This window comes from Brugia malayi (genome assembly GCF_000002995.4).
Source record: "Brugia malayi strain FR3 genome assembly, contig: Bm_040, whole genome shotgun sequence".
Taxonomy (NCBI): domain Eukaryota; kingdom Metazoa; phylum Nematoda; class Chromadorea; order Rhabditida; family Onchocercidae; genus Brugia; species Brugia malayi.
Window position 1 is genome coordinate 1 of NW_025062314.1, and position 19,889 is coordinate 19,889.

A 19,889-nucleotide genomic window follows, 5' to 3' on the forward strand; every position below is an offset into this window, starting at 1 on the left:
ATCAAAATGTCTTCTAGTGATATTGTTTACATTTGCAGAGAAGTGGCATGAATTAATCAAAATGTCTTCCTAGTGATATTGTTATATCTGCAGAGAAATGGTATGAGTTAATGAATTAATCAAAATGTCTTCCAGTGATATTGTTATATTTGCAGACAAATGGCGTGAATTAATCAAAATGTCTTCTAATGATAATGTTATATCTGTAGAGAAATGGTATGAGTTAATGAAGTAATCAAAATATCTTCTGGTGATATTGTTTACATTTGCAGAGAAGTGGCATGAATTAATCAAAATATCTTCTAGTGATATTGTTATATTGGTAGAGAAATGGTATGAGTTAATGAATTAATCAAAATGTCTTCTGGTGATATTGTTATATCTGCAGTGAAATGGTATGAGTTAATGAATTAATCAAAATGTCTTCTGGTGATATTGTTTACATTTGCAGAGAAGTGGCATGAATTAATCAAAATATCTTCTAGTGATATTGTTATATCTGTAGATAAGTGGCATGAATTAATCAAAATATCTTCTAGTGATATTGTTATATTCGTAGAGTAGTGGCATGAATTAATGAAGTATTCAAAATATCTTCTGGTGATATGGCTTACATTTGCAGAGAAGTGGCATGAATTAAACAAAATGTCTTCTAGTGATATTGTTATATCTGTAGAGTACTGCATGATTTAATAAAAATGTCTTATAGTGATATTGTTATACTAGTAGAGAAATGGTGTAAATTAATCAAAATGTCTTCTAGTGATATTGTTTACATTTGCAGAGAAGTGGCATGAAATAATCAAAATGTCTTCTAGTGATATTGTTATATCTGCAGAGAAATGGTATGAGTTAATGAATTAATCAAAATGTCTTCCAGTGATATTGTTATATTTGCAGACAAATGGCGTGAATTAATCAAAATGTCTTCTAATGATAATGTTATATCTGTAGAGAAATGGTATGAGTTAATAAGTAATCAAAATATCTTCTGGTGATATTGTTTACATTTGCAGAGAAGTGGCATGAATTAATCAAAATATCTTCTAATGATAATGTTATATTCTGTAGAGAAATGGTATGAGTTAATGAAGTAATCAAAATATCTTCTGGTGATATTGTTTACATTTGCAGAGAAGTGGCATGAATTAATCAAAACATCTTCTAGTGATATTGTTATATCTGTAGAGAAGTGGCATGAATTAATAAAAATGACTTTTAGAGATATTGTTATATCTACATAGAAATGATATGAGTTAATGAATTAATCAAAATGTTTTCTAGTGATATTGTTATATCTGTAGATAAGTGGCATGAATAAATCAAAATGTCTTTTAGTGATATTGTTATATTGGTAGAGAAATGGTATGAGTTAATGAATTAATCAAAATGTCTTCTGGTGATATTGTTATATCTGCAGTGAAATGGTATGAGTTAATGAATTAATCAAAATGTCTTCTGGTGATATTGTTTACATTTGCAGAGAAGTGGCATGAATTAATCAAAATATCTTCTAGTGATATTGTTATATTCGTAGAGTAGTGGCATGAATTAATGAAGTATTCAAAATATCTTCTGGTGATATGGCTTACATTTGCAGAGAAGTGGCATGAATTAAACAAAATGCCTTCTAGTGATATTGTTATATCTGCAGAGAAATGATATGAGTTAATGAATAAATCAAAATGTCTTCTAGTGATATTGTTATATCTGTAGAGTACTGGCATGATTTAATAAAAATGTCTTATAGTGATATTGTTATACTAGTAGAGAAATGGTGTAAATTAATCAAAATGTCTTCTAGTGATATTGTTTACATTTGCAGAGAAGTGGCATGAAATAATCAAAATGTCTTCTAGTGATATTGTTATATCTGCAGAGAAATGGTATGAGTTAATGAATTAATCAAAATGTCTTCTAGTGATATTGTTATATTTGCAGAGAAATGGCATGAATTAATCAAAATATCTTCTAGTGATATTGTTATATTTGCAGAGAAGTGGCATGAATTTATCGAAATATCTTCTAGTGATATTGTTATATTTGTAGAGTACTGGCATGATTTAATAAAAATGTCTTATAGTGATATTGTTATACTAGTAGAGAAATGGTGTAAATTAATCAAAATGTCTTCTAGTGATATTGTTATATCTGCAGAGAAATGATATGAGTTAATGAATTAATCAAAATGTCTTCTAGTGATATTGTTATATTTGCAGAGAAGTGGCATGAATTAATCAAAATGTCTTCTAGTGATATTGTTATATTTGCAGAGAAATGGCGTGAATTAATCAAAATGTCTTCTAGTGATATTGTTATATCTGTAGAGAAATGGTATGAGTTAATGAATTAATCAAAATATCTTCTGGTGATATTGTTTACATTTGCAGAGAAGTGGCATGAATTAATCAAAATATCTTCTAGTGATATTGTTATATCTGTAGAGAAGTGGCATGAATTAATAAAAATGACTTTTAGAGATATTGTTATATCTACATAGAAATGATATGAGTTAATGAATTAATCAAAATGTTTTCTAGTGATATTGTTATATCTGTAGATAAGTGGCATGAATAAATCAAAATGTCTTTTAGTGATATTGTTATATTGGTAGAGAAATGGTATGAGTTAATGAATTAATCAAAATGTCTTCTGGTGATATTGTTATATCTGCAGTGAAATGGTATGAGTTAATGAATTAATCAAAATGTCTTCTGGTGATATTGTTTACATTTGCAGAGAAGTGGCATGAATTAATCAAAATGTCTTCTAGTGATATTGTTATATCTGTAGAGAAGTGGCATGAATTAATGAAGTATTCAAAATATCTTCTGGTGATATGGCTTACATTTGCAGAGAAGTGGCATGAATTAAACAAAATGCCTTCTAGTGATATTGTTATATCTGCAGAGAAATGATATGAGTTAATGAATTAATCAAAATGTCTTCTAGTGATATTGTTATATTTGTAGAGTAGTGGCATGAATTAATAAAAATGTCTTATAGTGATGTTGTTATATTAGTAGAGAAATGGTGTGAATTAATCAAAATGTCTTCTAGTGATATTGTTTACATTTGCAGAGAAGTGGCATGAAATAATCAAAATGTCTTCTAGTGATATTGTTATATCTGCAGAGAAATGGTATGAGTTAATGAATTAATCAAAATGTCTTCCAGTGATATTGTTATATTTGCAGACAAATGGCGTGAATTAATCAAAATGTCTTCTAATGATAATGTTATATCTGTAGAGAAATGGTATGAGTTAATGAAGTAATCAAAATATCTTCTGGTGATATTGTTTACATTTGCAGAGAAGTGGCATGAATTAATCAAAATATCTTCTAGTGATATTGTTATATTGGTAGAGAAATGGTATGAGTTAATGAATTAATCAAAATGTCTTCTGGTGATATTGTTATATCTGCAGTGAAATGGTATGAGTTAATGAATTAATCAAAATGTCTTCTGGTGATATTGTTTACATTTGCAGAGAAGTGGCATGAATTAATCAAAATATCTTCTAGTGATATTGTTATATCTGCAGAGAAATGGTATGAGTTAATGAATTAATCAAAATGTCTTCTAGTGATATTGTTATATTTGTTGAGTGGTGGCATGAATTAATCAAAATATCATCCAGTGATATTGTTATATTTGCAGAGAAATGGCGTGAATTAATCAAAATGTCTTCTAGTGATATTGCTATATCTGTGGAGATATGGTATGAGTTAATGAATTAATCAAAATGTCTTCTGGTGATATTGTTTATATTTGCAGAGAAGTGGCATGAATTAATCAAAATATCTTCTAGTGATATTGTTATATTTGCAGAGAAATGGCGTGAATTAATCAAAATGTCTTCTAGTGATATTGTTATATTTGTAGAGTAGTGGCATGAATTAATCAAAATGTCTTTTAGTGATATTGTTATATTGGTAGAGAAATGGCATGAATTAATAAAAATGACTTTTAGTGATATTGTTATATCTACATAGAAATGGTATGAGTTAATGAATTAATCAAAATGTCTTCTGGTGATATTTTTTATATTTGCAGAGAAGTGGCATGAATTAATCAAAATATCTTCTAATGATAATGTTATATCTGTAGAGAAATGGTATGAGTTAAAGAATTAATCAATATGTCTCCTAGTGATATTGTTATATTTGCAGAGAAATGTCATGAATTAATCAAAATGTCTTCTAGTGATATTGTTATATCTGCAGAGAAATGATATGAGTTAATGAATAAATCAAAATGTCTTATAGTGATATTGTTATACTAGTAGAGAAATGGTGTAAATTAATCAAAATGTCTTCAAGTGATATTGTTTTCATTTGCAGAGAAGTGGCATGAATTAATCAAATTATCTTCTAGTGATATTGTTATATTTGCAGAGATATGATATGAGTTAATGAATTGATCAAAATGTGTCTACTAATGATAATGTTATATCTGTAGAGAAATGGTATGAGTTAATGAAGTTATCAAAATATCTGCTGGTGGTATTGTTTGCATTTGCAGAGAAGTGGCATGAATTAGACAAAATGCCTTCTAGTGATATTGTTATGTTGGTAGAGAAATGGTATGAATTAATCAAAATGACTTCTAATGATAATGTTATATCTGTAGAGAAATGGTATGAGTTAATGAATTAATCAAAATTTCTTCAAGTGATATTGTCATATTTGTAGAGAAATGGTATGAGTTAATGAATAAATCAAAATGTCTTCTAGTGATATTGTTATATTTGCAGAGAAGTGGCATGAATTTATCGAAATATCTTCTAGTGATATTGTTATATTTGCAGAGAAATGTCATGAGTTAATGAATAAATCAAAATGTCTTATAGTGATGTTGTTATATTAGTAGAGAAATGGTGTGAATTAATCAAAATGTCTTCTAGTGATATTTGTCGCGAATTATAATTTCGCGAAAACTTCTAACCAATTTCATAGTATCATAAATCATCTCTCTTTTTAAATTGTAAACAATCCTACAGTATTCACACATGTATTTTTAATCTCTTCGTAGTAAACACTTTAAATTCTTTACACATGTGATTTTATCTTAGACACACCCAATCTTCACTCATATAAATTCAATCCTAATAAACAAAACCATTAATTATTATCATTGTCGACTATGCTCGTTTAACCAAGATGATCTCCTCCAATCTTCTTCTTGATGATAAAATTTCTTCTCTTCTTTTACTGCTCTGTTTATTAATACTACGTTTGCGAAAAATAAAGATTTATTAATCCTTCTACTGTATTGCAAACAATTCGAATATCAACCAACAGACAACCTTTCACGACACAAATTTTTTGGTGCCACGAGCCGGGAACATGTCAAGCCACATCATCGCAAGCTTTCAACCGGCAAAGGAAAGGTTAGTCAGTCTTCTTAAAGAAGTTAATCAACTGGAAATCAAATCTCCAGATCCAAGTATGACAATAGAAGAAAAAAAAGATTTTTATGTGATAAGAAAAAGAGTGTTAGAAGATAAACTTCGATGAATCCAATTATGCGTAACTGCGTTTGAATCTATCAACGATAAATGGTTCACATATACTCAACAAATCGTCACGATGAAAAGAAGAGAAGAAGAGGAAGAAAAATACAAAACAATAACAGAAGGTGACCAAGGAATATTTCAATTATTACACGAAGGAAAGGAAGCTGTAATAACACTGACAATGCACAAGGATGAAGTCGACCAAAACTTAAAACAACTCTCATAGGAGTTGACGAACAAACAAGCAAAAGAAGAAGCAAAATTTACTCCTTCTTCAAATATTAATGTAAATCTTCCTCATTTATCGCTCCCTACTTTCGATGGAGACCCTAGACAATGGCGACAATTTTGGAGCAGTTTTAACGCAGCAGTCCACACACAAGCGATTCCAGAAATACAAAAATTGAATTACTTGTACTCATGTCTTAAAGGAAAGGCTCTACAAGCAATATCTGGATATGATATAGCTCCAGAGAATTATGAAGTCATCAGAAAACTGCTCAATGAAAAATATGGCGATCACTCAATAGTAACAACATTACTCTACAACGAACTCCAATCAATTAAACGAAACGAAAGAGAATGGATTGGAACAATTGAAAATATAGAACGAGTACTGCGCCAGTTAGAAGCTCTAGGAGAAAGCCTTGAGCACTCAAATATTGAAATCTTGATCGAGAGCAAGTTGCCATTATGGATATTAAATAAAATATATAAACACAAGAAGAAGGACATGCCTTGGTCAATTCTCAAACTAAGAAACTTTTTAACAAGTTTAGTTAATGTGAATGAACAGATTAGAAACTGTCAACATTCACTCACTCAACTCAATATTAAATCTACAAATACCAAACCGGAACAAAAACAACGATACAATCCCGGAGGAACTTCAGCATTGTCAACAATAAAAGATAATCAAAATACTTCGAAAATTACAACAACGAAAAGACGACCATGTGTATTTTGCAATCAAGATCATTGGGACAGCGATTGCGTGAGCTACACAACTCTCAATGCTCGGCTTAGTCGTCTCAAAGTGTTGAAGAAATGTACTATTTGTCTTAGAGACAGTCACAAAGGAAAGAATTGTAATGTCAAAAAACAATGTTTTTATTGCAAAAGCTCGCATAATAGTGCTTTATGTAATAAAAGGAATTCACTTTCTTTAAACAATACAATGTCTCAAAGAAATGAAGAGCATGAAAGAATTGGACCTTCGAAACGAAAGGATTGTTCAACTTCTCTCTATAACTCCACATTAACAACTCGATCCAAACAGACAAAGGAAACCTTACTTTTATGTAAGGAGATAAAGGTTTTTAATCCATCACAACCTCAACTACAACAAAATACCCTTGAATTATTTGATATTGGATCGCAACTCTCCTTCATCTCCAAAAAATTATCACGTCAATTAAAGTTAACCGAAACAGAAACTCAAATTATGAAAATAGCTCCATTTGGTATGAAAGAACCGAAATCATGTCCCACTGCTCGCATACAACTAAATGTGCTAACTACCGAAAGCGAAATCATACAACTACAAGCAAATATAATTGATTATCTAACAAACGAACTGCAGGTAGTGGAGACATCAAATGAATTTCAAATTCAAAATTTGACAAATTATTGGAAAAAACCTGATGTATTGATTGGAGCTGACTATTTTTTCAAATTTATTAACCTACGAGAAATTAGGGAATTGAAATCAGGACATATGTTGGTTCAATCAAAAGTTGGTCCAATGATTGCTGGAAATGGAGATATTAAGAAACTTTGCACGAACGAATTATATCCTAAAGAAGTAGTATATTCTACAAACGTCAATATTAGCACGGAGCTAGAAAAATTTTGGAAATTAGAGACGATTGGTATCCAAGAATCACCTCAAGATGATGATGATGATCAAGCTTTAAAGCATTTCAAACGGACCATCATCAAGCAGGGTGGAAGATATCAGGTTTGTTGGCCATGGAAAGACTCCAAACAAAAATTAAGCAATAATTATGGATTATGTCTGGGACGATTGAAGAATTTGATCAATCGCCTACAACATAATTCAAATCTCCATTCATATCATCAAATACTTATGGATCAACTACACTCAGGTATAATTGAAGAAGTACCTCCAAAGGATGAGGTAGGCGTTATTCATTACTTACCACATCATGAAGTATTAACTCCCAGTAAATCAACAACTAAATTAAGAATAGTATATGATGCTTCAGCACATCACAAAGGTTTTAAAAGCTTAAATGAAGTACTATAACGAGGTCCAGTAATGTTACCGGATTTAGTTGGAGTAATATTACGTTTTCGGATGATGAAAATAGTAATAACCGCTGATATCGAAAAGGCATTTTTACAACTAGAACTACAAAATGAAGAAAGAAATTGTACACGTTTTCTTTGGTTAGATGATATTGATAAAGAACTAACCAATGAAAACATAAAATGTTACCGATTTAAGAGAGTTCCTTTTGGAATAATATCCTCACCCTTCTTATTAGCAGCAACATTAAATTACCACCTAGAAAATCATGGTAGTGAATTGGCATGGGAGATAAGAAAGAACTTATATGTAGACAACGTTATTATATCAGCAAATGGAACAGAAGAGGCCTTATATAAATATGAAAGAACGAAAGAAATTTTTGCTGAAGCATCGATGAACATAAGAGAATTTCTTTCAAATGACGAAGAATTCAATGAAAGAATAGCTGAATGCGACCTAAGCCAAACAAATCAGGAAAATTTTCTTGGTCTTAAATGGAACCATGAACGAGATATTATCCGTGTGACACTGAAACCATGGATAGGAAAAAGTTTAACAAAGAGGACTATCCTACAATTCATAGCCTCCCAATATGATCCATTGGGTCTTCTCGTTCCTATAATGATCAAACTTAAATTATTCATACAACACTTATGGAAAGAAAACATCCCATGGGATCAATCTTTAAACAAGCAGGACGAACAACAGTGGATAAATCTCATCAAAGAATGGCCAACAAATATAATAGAGCTGCCAAGATTTATAATGGAAACTTCACAATTAACAGAATTCCATATATTTACTGACGCTTCGAAAGTTGCCTATTCTGCAGCTATTTATATTCTCAATCATGGATATCAAAACACATATTCGAATTCATTTTTGATTTATGCTAAATCTCGAATTGCTCCAATTAAAGGTATGTCAATTCCTAGACTTGAATTATTATCTGTACTAATTGGAGTAAGAGCAGCTCAGTTCGTATTGAAACAATTAAATCTTGAAAATAATCAAGTTACTTTGTGGACGGATTCAAAATGTGTTCTTTACTGGATACAGAATTATACAAAGCTGCTTCCCAGATTTATACAAAATCGCATCGAAGAAATAAGGAAATCTAACTTCAAATTAAATTACATACCAAGTGATCAAAATCCAGCAGATATAGCCACCAAAGGAGTATCACCACTTAAACTCCAAAATTGTAAACAATGGTGGAAAGGACCTCGATGGTTGGAACTCAAGAAATCTGAATGGCCAAAGTGCAAACTTCGCTATTCAGGAAACGATGAATTTGCAGAAGCAATTGCTTTGAATTTAACAAAGATGACTCAAACCTTTAAAAGGAATATAATTGAATTTATTGACGTATGTCGCTTCAGCAGTTGGACAAAACTAGTTCGAGTAACTGTTTGGACTTTTAGATTTATTAAACAAACCTGCAAAAAGAAATTAGTGTGGCTAGAACCATTATCCGTAAAAAAGAAATATATGACTAAAGTTGATTACGATATAGCAGAGACTATGCTGATCAGACAGGCCCAATCACGATTGCTAACGGAGGACGAAAAGGAAAAATGGAATCTATATCTAGATGAAAGTGATAACTTATGGAAATTAAGGAGCCGACTGGAAAATTCAGAATTAATGGACGAAAGCAAATATCCCATATATTTACCGGTTCATAATTATATTACCGATCTTATTATTTTACACAAGCATAATGAATTATATCACGCAGGTATTGCACATACGTTATCTGAATTAAGACGAAAATATTGGATACCGAAAGGAAGAGCTGCTATAAAACGAACCATAAACCTATACTGTTATTGCATTCGCTGGAAAGCTAAACCGTTTAAACTGCCAGCGATGACAAATGAACCAGAAGTACCTCGTGGTGTATGGAAATTGGCAAGGATAATAAAAATTAATCGAGGATGGGATGGAAAAATAAGGAGTGCAACAATACAATTACCGAATGGAAAACAAATCGATCGATCAATAAATATGCTTTATCCTATGGAAATAGATGCTACTGAAGATAAAGAAGAAAAAGTGGAAGATGAACCGGAAGAACCCATTGCTCGACGAACCAGAAGTGCTAAAAAATTACAAACTACAGTCTATGCGAAAGACAAGTCTAATCTTTTGATAAAAACTTTATCATTGATAACGATGATGTCTTTAATACCAAGACAGGTATTAGCTAACAATAGCTGTAATTGGATTACTGGAGTACCCTTTAATATTCCTCAAAAAATGGAATTGTGAAGAAATTATTCACAAAAATGCTACATATCACAAAGTGGATGTATACACACGCAGTATCAGACCATACATCTACTACCGCAACTTCCTCACAATTCTGCATATATTTAAATGTTCAAAAACAAATGAACGGAATTGGACTAATTCAATCTTCTCCTAATCAATGGATAACGAATAAGGAAATACAATACTCCTATGGATGGTTAGGAGTTAACTGTCAATCAACGTCAAACTTCATATTAACTCAAGGAGAAATTCTCCTCTATGATGGAAGAGGAACTACAGTCTATGCGAAAGACAAGTCTAATCTTTTGATAAAAACTTTATCATTGATAACGATGATGTCTTTAATACCAAGACAGGTATTAGCTAACAATAGCTGTAATTGGATTACTGGAGTACCCTTTAATATTCCTGAAAAATGGAATTGTGAAGAAATTATTCACAAAAATGCTACATATCACAAAGTGGATGTGTACACACGCACCCATGTAAGAATACCAGCTATAAAATGTAGTAACATTACACGGACTGTATGCACGAAAGCCTTTCTCAGAATATCGCTATCGGTAGTGTCAGACCATACGTCTACTACCGCAACTTCTTCACAATTCTGCAGATATTTTAATATTCGAAAACAAATGAACGGAATTGGACTGATTCAATCTTCTCCTAATCAATGGATAACGAATAAGGAAATACAATACTCCTATGGATGGTTAGGAGTTAACTGTCAATCAACTTCAAACTTCATATTAACTCAAGGAGAAATTCTCATCTACGATGGAAGAGGGTTAGTCTCTAACCTTGAAGATATAAAAGACTGTTCGACACAAAAGGGTGAATGCATAACGAATACTAGCATTATCATATGGAAATAGCAATGATACGACCAATCATTGTTTATATCGAAAGATCGGAAGATTCAAGGCTACAAAGTATAACAACCACTTCATCATCGATGAAATACAAGCATCGCTTATAATTGATAAAAACCCCCCTGTATTAAACACCAAAATTTGTAGATTCACCTCTCCAATTTTAATGCAGGGCGATATAGTTATTGAACTAGACGTTGAAAATGACTCGAACTCTACTACAAAATTCAAACGAAGAATAACAAATAAACTATTTTAATGATGGAAAAGGCTCCGGATAGAAAGTACGATCCTGAAAATGTAAAACTTCAATACCTTTCTGATTCACTAAGACAAGAATTCCTTCAACAACTCAAAGAAACACAGCAGAGAAGTTGCCAAAACAGAAATAACTTATTACTTTTGATCAAATGGCTATCAATCAGCAATCCTACTCTTGCCACGAAACTAATACTTCAAAGAAACGATGTGATAGCTAAAAGAATTAACGGAAATTTGATGGTGGCTCCTTGCAAATCAGAACAATCAACAATTGAAAATATCGAATTTAAAGGAGATTTAATAAGTAAGTTTGAAATTGAGAGAATTAATGCAGAATTGGAAATCCTAGCTCAAACTCAAAAAACAATTAATTCAATACCACATCAAATGAAAGATGAACTCTTTTGGCAAGAAATCTCTGAAGAAGGAGAAGAAATTATCAAACAAATGGAAAAGGAATTCAATGAAATTGTTCTACCGATAGAAAAAGAATTTGAAAACGTGATAACACATTGGAAATTGATTTTTATCTGTATAGTTATCGTGACAATATTAACTATTTTAGTTATTATTAAGTGTAAATTTAAATTAGTTCAATCCCTCCTTTGTAATACTTCAAAACGAAATTCAAATCAAGCTACCATTATTACTCTCCCTACAGAATCACCACACACTCAATTCATAACTAAAGAAGAAATCCCACCTATTAAACTCCGTACATTTAGCTATATACCTCAAAATCACTCTCTCAAAATTACATCTTAAAACAATTTCTCTCCCTCTTCGGGAGTGTCGCGAATTATAATTTCGCGAAAACTTCTAACCAATTTCATAGTATCATAAATCATCTCTCTTTTAAATTGTAAACAATCCTACAGTATTCACACATGTATTTTTAATCTCTTCGTAGTAAACACTTTAAATTCTTTACACATGTGATTTTATCTTAGACACACCCAATCTTCACTCACATAAATTCAATCCTAATAAACAAAACCATTAATTATTATCATTGTCGACTATGCTCGTTTAACCAAGATCAACTCCTCCAATCTTCTTCTTGATGATAAAATTTCTTCTCTTCTTTTACTGCTCTGTTTATTAATACTACGTTTGCGAAAAATAAAGATTTATTAATCCTTCTACTGTATTGCAAACAATTCGAATATCAACCAACAGACAACCTTTCACGACAATATTGTTATATCTGTAGAGAAGTGGCATGAATTAATAAAAATGACTTTTAGTGGTATTGTTATATCTACATAGAAATGATATGAGTTAATGAATTAATCAAAATGCATTCTAGTGATATTGTTATGTTGGTAGAGAAATGGTATGAATTAATCAAAATGTCTTCTAGTGATATTGTTATATTCGTAGAGTAGTGGCATGAATTAATAAAAATGACTTTTAGTGGTATTGTTATATATACATAGAAATGGTATGAGCTAATGAATTAATCAATATGTCTTATAGTGATATTTTTATATCTGTAGAGAAGTGGCATGAATTAATCAAAATGTCTTCTAGTGATATTGTTATATCTGCAGAGAAATGATATGAGTTAATGAATTAATCAAAATGTCTCCTAGTGATATTGTTATATTTGCAGAGAAATGTCATGAATTAATCAAAATGTCTCCTAGTGTTATTGTTATATTTGCAGAGAAATGGCGTGAATTAATCAAAATGTCTTCTAATGATAATGTTATATCTGTAGAGAAATGGAATGAGTTAATGAATTAATCAAAATATCTTCTGGTGATATTGCTTACATTTGCAGAGAAGTGGCATGAATTAATAAAAATGTCTTATAGTGATGTTGTTATATTAGTAGAGAAATGGTGTGAATTAATCAAAATGCCTTCTAGTGATATTGTTATATTTGCAGTGAAATGGTGTGAGTTAATGAATTAATCAAAATGTCTTCTAGTGATATTGTTTACATTTGCAGAGTAGTGGCATGAATTAATCAAAATATCTTCTAGTGATATTGTTATATTTGCAGAGAAATGGCGTGAAATAATCAAAATGTCTTCTAGTGATATTGTTATATCGGTAGAGATATGATATGAGTTATCCCATTCCAGTTTCGTATTTAATACTGTGTCATTTTTGGCTACGTTGAATTTCTGGGGGAATGTAGGAGCGTTATTCACAACTTTTTCACATTCCAATTTTCGGATATACATAACTTATGGTAAACAAGGAATATTGTTGATTCCATGCTTCAGTTGGAAAATGCACGAGTGAAACAGAAGGTAAAGCGCATGCAGGAAATCATCAATGAATTGAGTGGAGTATCAAGGGATTATCTCAGAGTTGGAGCAGCTGAGGCGGATTTGGATTATGACGATATTGGCCGTGACTTCATTCTTGTGGGAGGTCTACATTTTGTTTAGAATTTATCTCATCATTATATTTTATAAGTTGGGGAGCCTAATATATAATAAATTTTTTTTAAGTTCTAAAATTCCATTTGTGAACATAATCCATTTGAAATAAAAATTTATTTGCAGGTGCTCAGGATCCTCTTAGTTTAAGATTCGAAGTTTCCATCCGGGATGAGAGAGGCATCGAGCATAAGTCAGCTGAGCGCTATTACTGGTAATTTTCATAGGATTAAAGTTTATAAATTTTTTCCTCTGCATACTAAATTGTTTGGTATTATAGTTCTTGCTGATGTGAAACGATGAAATTATCGTTTTTGCAATGTTGACTTTTAGGTATAAAATGGCAGAACATTTTGGAGACACGGAAACAATGGCAAGAATCCTGGATGCTCCCTCCACAATCAAAGCAGAAGAAGCAATGAGGGACATTAAGGATTTCGATGAGGCGAAATGGAATGAAGTAATTTGTAATCCGTTATTATTTTCATTCTAATCTTATGAGATATATGAGATTGTGTGGAAATGTATTTGAAATTTATGAACATTCTGTGTTATATCTTATCAGTCAATTAATTTTTGAGGTGAAAATGAATGTATGAATGTAAAATGAATGTATCATTCGTAAAACTTTAATATACCATATCCAAACATGTTTTTACTAATTTCGCAAGCTTGTAATGCATAAGAAGTATACTCAAAAGAAAAATTTATTATTAAAAAAACCCTTTTAACAAACAGAATATGCTGCGGCATAACTTTTAAAAAACTCAGCCATATTTCGAGTTTTTTCTCTGCAATTCATGATCCCTGTATAAATTTTTCTTTACCTGAAGATAACACGCATAATATGAAAATTCTATTTTTTTCCAGTTCCACAATAACCAAAAAAAGAATACAAAACGGTTAAAACTCATTTTCCATAAACCGCAAACATAAAATTTTGGAAGGTTAATCACAAAACCGACAAAAAATGTTGTGAAATTAAAGAAACACCGCTACGTCGTAAATGCATGAAAATTTCCGAAGAAATAGAACTCTAGAAAAAAATAACTTAGAAAACGAAGTTACATAAAAAAAATTTTCCAGAATCTTTTGAGAAATTTGAAAAAGGAGCTTTCAATAAAGCTTTTAGGAAATTTCATACCGATGAGAAAACCAAAACCCAATCATATAAAACAGAATAATCTGATAACAGGAAGATCACAATCATAAACTTGATGCTCTCGAAAAAACAAAATGCATTGTTGCGGATGAAAGAATAAATCGCTGCCGGAGATAGAAAAAACAAAAAACTGAGATAAAAAAAGGGTCAATGGAAATAATTATCAATTATTATTATGTTGCGCAAATAATAATAGTGATGCAGAAAAAAAACCAACACTTTTAAAACACTAGTTTTCCGATAACCCAGAGCCAAATTTTTCTTAAACGGCTGGATTAATGGCGAATTGCCTGTGGGAAACCAGCACCTGATGCACCGTAACCACGACCGCCATAGCCACCACGACGTCCGAAGCCACGCGCACGATCACGCAGGATCCCAAGACGACGTGCTGGGTCAATACGGCGCCAGACGTACTTCTTCAACTCATTGAAACGCTTTTCTATCTCCTAAATATAAAAAACAGTTCTTCCCTAATGTGCAAACAAACAATTTTTCTACAGTCGTGGTCAAAAAGAAATCATATAAACTTAATACTGTGGGTAATCATTCCTAGCAGAACGCATAAAATTTGCACTGAAATTTTACTAACTATGTATATATAAGAACAAAAACGCACCTGTTCTTCATATGGGCCCGACCAAGTATGTGTTTCTTTGATTTGTTGGCGAAGTCTCATAAGCGCTTTACCGCCCTGATTCTCACCATCCCAGAAAATTGGCTTATTAGCCTCATCACGATTTTTACGCCAACCGGTACCGAAAACCTATAAGAGAAGTAATATATTCTCAATAATTTAAAATATATGATATAATCCTGAAATTTCAAAATTCTACTACAAGTTTCCTCAAAAATGCGTACTTTGTCTTGCGAAGCAACAGCAATATATGTCTTCCCGGTATAAACGAGTAAATTAGCAACCCAGCGTGTCTGCTCGAGCTTCAGACGTTGGCCAGTTTCCCATACATTCATTTTCACCTCAAAAATTAATTGACTGATAAGATATAACACAGAATGTTCATAAATTTCAAATACATTTCCACACAATCTCATATATCTCATAAGATTAGAATGAAAATAATAACGGATTACAAATTACTTCATTCCATTTCGCCTCATCGAAATCCTTAATGTCCCTCATTGCTTCTTCTGCTTTGATTGTGGAGGGAGCATCCAGGATTCTTGCCATTGTTTCCGTGTCTCCAAAATGTTCTGCCATTTTATACCTAAAAGTCAACATTGCAAAAACGATAATTTCATCGTTTCACATCAGCAAGAACTATAATACCAAACAATTTAGTATGCAGAGGAAAAAATTTATAAACTTTAATCCTATGAAAATTACCAGTAATAGCGCTCAGCTGACTTATGCTCGATGCCTCTCTCATCCCGGATGGAAACTTCGAATCTTAAACTAAGAGGATCCTGAGCACCTGCAAATAAATTTTTATTTCAAATGGATTATGTTCACAAATGGAATTTTAGAACTTAAAAAAAATTTATTATATATTAGGCTCCCCAACTTATAAAATATAATGATGAGATAAATTCTAAACAAAATGTAGACCTCCCACAAGAATGAAGTCACGGCCAATATCGTCATAATCCAAATCCGCCTCAGCTGCTCCAACTCTGAGATAATCCCTTGATACTCCACTCAATTCATTGATGATTTCCTGCATGCGCTTTACCTTCTGTTTCACTCGTGCATTTTCCAACTGAAGCATGGAATCAACAATATTCCTTGTTTACCATAAGTTATGTATATCCGAAAATTGGAATGTGAAAAAGTTGTGAATAACGCTCCTACATTCCCCCAGAAATTCGACGTAGCCAAAAATGACACAGTATTAAATACGAAACTGGAATGGGATCATAACAATGATAAATGTTTACGAAACACAAATTATGTATTCATGCGTATCCCTTGGAAACCGTGAATTAAATCTAAGAGACGGATATGACAAGTCCTCTCTTGAGGATTTGAAAAAGATTAACAAAGCTTGAAAAAGTATTGACTTTGAGTTTCCGAACTGCTTGTCGTAAATTATCCTTTTCCTTCTCCAGCAGAACAACAGCATTGCGAATCTGAGCCGAATCTTGCTTAATCCAAATAATTTCCTGCAACTGAGATGCTCTCACGCAACACATCCGACTGCAAGCCATAATAATCTTTACAATAACCATCAGCAGAGGATTTCTTGAATTTAAGGAAAAATTCAATATGCAAAATTTACTCCCCTTACCTGCTGCAAGTTATAAGTGCTGTTGCCCGAGCGACGACCGTTGCCCGAAAGCGATTGAGGAGTAACTCCTTCGTCCATTGCAATGTGTGGTGGTTGCTGATGATCAGCACTGTTTTCAAAATTGTTGAAATTTCCCAAACCAGTAAAATCTCCATACCCTAAATGAGGCTACAATAATCAGCCTTTTGAAACCTTCCCAATGGTGCAGATGTTCTTTATAATAGCTGCCCGATTTGACCTATTCAACTGTTTAGGGCAAATACTCACTTCTTCCATAAATATGATCGACTACACCATTCATTTTTTTCTGTCCTACCTAAACGATTTCAACTTCTCGTACGCTAACCAAAATCTGCTCGGAATAACTCACTACCAAAAATACTTCGATTGTACGACTCCTAAGAGAAGTCTTAGTTCTTTGATTCGCGAAATAAAACTTCTTAAAATAAATATGGATTATTACCTCGCGTCCCGACTGCGGCGAAGCTCATCCCAAACCAAATAGTGTACCGTTCCCCGTTGAGTAACCCTATAAATAAAATTAGTTGAACTTACATTTAAGGACAATCCGATACCTTTACTTCATAGCGCAAAAAAGGGTTAGAATATGCCAACTTCGAAACACAAAAACGTAAACCGAAAATTGAAAGTAAACATTACTTGTCTTACTACTAAAGAGGCTGACGATATGAGAAATTTCTTGCACTATAAGCAAAAAATAGGCAGCGATATTGCTTTTAAGCTGCTTATAATAAAATCTAATGTGAAGCAATCAAAGTTACACAAGAAATAAAAATTTCATCGTAGAATTGCAGGGCTACAAGAGGCGACTTAATATTAAATTTAATGCTATAAATCATTAGTATAATTAGACTAAGAGGTTGTCTCAACTTCAGATACACCATATCACTTCCAATAAATCTCGGGACGAGCGTTACATAGCACCACCAAACACCACGATGACACTCACCAAATCATCCGTCCACCTATTCGAGCACCAAAGATCCCAAAACTTTCCAAGGAAACGGTAGGTAGACTAGCTTGGCGTGAATCTGTTCAGTTTATACAGCGTTATAGTGCAAGAGTGAATTTATTGGGAAGTCTGAAATGAAAAATGCTTCGTCGCATTTTGTTTTGTTCGGTACTCCTACTCAGATTATAATTCGGTTATACTCAGATTATAATTCAGTTATGCTCATACTCAGATTATAATTCAGTTATACTCATGCTCAGATTATAATTCAGTTATACTCATACTCAGATTATAATTCGGTTATACTCAGATTATAATTCAGTTATGCTCATACTCAGATTATAATTCAGTTATACTCATACTCAGATAATTATTCAGTTATACTCACATTATAATTCCTTTTACTCAGATTATAATTCAGGGCTCCAATTTTTTTGGTAAGCAATAGCGATGATAGACGACATTACAGCGAATTGTAGAACCATCAGCATTTTCACCAACGTCTCCGTTGCAGAGTAGCAGTAAATGTTCATTATCTGAACCTCTGTATAAGCCATAACTTGCATATTCAGTAATAAAATCAACACTTAATGAAGAATTAGAAGTGTTTATAAATTTACTTAAAATCACATGAGTAATAAATCTTAAGAAACTAGATTTAAGGAGAAATTGTTTATGATATTATGGGATTGTTTACAATTAAAAATGATTAATTAGTCTTTATTGGTTTTAAATCATGAGAAACTAGTTTTATGAGGAGTTAGTTTATGATATTATGAAATTAGTTACAATTGAAAAATGGTTAATTAGTTTTTATTGATTTTCCTTTTTATTATTTTAGATAGAAGTTTTCGCGAAATTATAATTCGCGACAACTAATATATAGGGATAAGTTCTGATGTATTGGACTATTATGACGATGACGATTATGATAAATCATCGTTGTATATGTCTGAGTCCCCATACACCCATAAATTGTGAATCACGGTTGATTATATTAAGGTCATATAAAGACGAGATTATGATGAGAGCTAATTTCACATAAAATTACATGAGTAGTAAATCTTAAGTTATGAAGAGATGATTTATAATACAGCAAGATTGTTTACAATTTAAAAATGATTAATTAGTTTCATTGGTTTTTCTTTATATTAACTTTATTATTTTAGTGCAAATTATAAACACGACCAACAAGATTAACCGCTCAGTTCGAACACTAAACTAAAATTCCTCAAACGCAGTTTTTTCTATAATTATCCATTTGTATATCACGTGGTCGGTTATGCTCTGACAGCTTCCCAAAGAATCATCAATTTTATGATTCTTCCGAAAAGTGAAAAGGCAATTACTAGATTTGTTACGTAATATAACAGAAAATATCACGTACATCGTTAATCTCGTCAGAGCTATAACTTTTTTATCTATTTGCGTTGCATTGACTGCTAAAGTATTGTTTTCTCTTCTAATAAGTAGTTTTCAGTGTTGAGTATGAGGGATTTAATTCTCTGAAGATTGAGAATTGTAGCGAATGCAAGATTATTACTGCATACAGCTGCATTGAGCAATACTAATTCATAAAGAAAATCACTCGGAATTTTCGGATTTTTTCTATGAATGAGAAAGCAAATTATATTTGCCATTTAAACTCAATACTGTCCCACTCTGAAATTTAAATTTTTAATTTGAGTGTCGCGAATTATAACATCGCGAAAAATCCTATCTAAAAATAATCCCATAATATCATAAATTATCTCTCTTTAAATCTAGTTTTTTTGGTTTATTACACATGTAATCTCATATCATAAATTCTCAATTCTCATAAACATTTCCGATTCTTCACATTTTTATCTTAGACACGCCCAATTACCACTCATATAAAATTCAATCCTAAAAAATTACAATTATT

General features: G+C 31.8%; 2 protein-coding genes across 2 annotated transcripts; one reads left to right on the plus strand and one right to left on the minus strand.

The window, feature by feature from the left end:
* Positions 1-13,434: 13,434 nt before the first annotated feature.
* Positions 13,435-14,095, plus strand: Bm8278 (uncharacterized protein; the record flags this gene model as incomplete). The annotated part of the gene is made up of 3 exons (XM_001892091.1): positions 13,435-13,594; positions 13,729-13,816; positions 13,936-14,095. The coding sequence occupies 3 exons, from the start codon at positions 13,435-13,437 to the stop codon at positions 14,093-14,095; spliced, it is 408 nt and encodes a 135-aa protein (XP_001892126.1).
* Positions 14,096-15,039: 944 nt separating this feature from the next.
* Bm8277 (uncharacterized protein) lies at positions 15,040-17,501 on the minus strand (the record flags this gene model as incomplete). The annotated part of the gene is made up of 9 exons (XM_001892092.2): positions 15,040-15,213; positions 15,384-15,530; positions 15,626-15,742; positions 15,864-15,990; positions 16,110-16,197; positions 16,332-16,482; positions 16,784-16,885; positions 17,011-17,168; positions 17,474-17,501. The coding sequence occupies 9 exons, from the start codon at positions 17,499-17,501 to the stop codon at positions 15,040-15,042; spliced, it is 1,092 nt and encodes a 363-aa protein (XP_001892127.1).
* Positions 17,502-19,889: the final 2,388 nt, after the last annotated feature.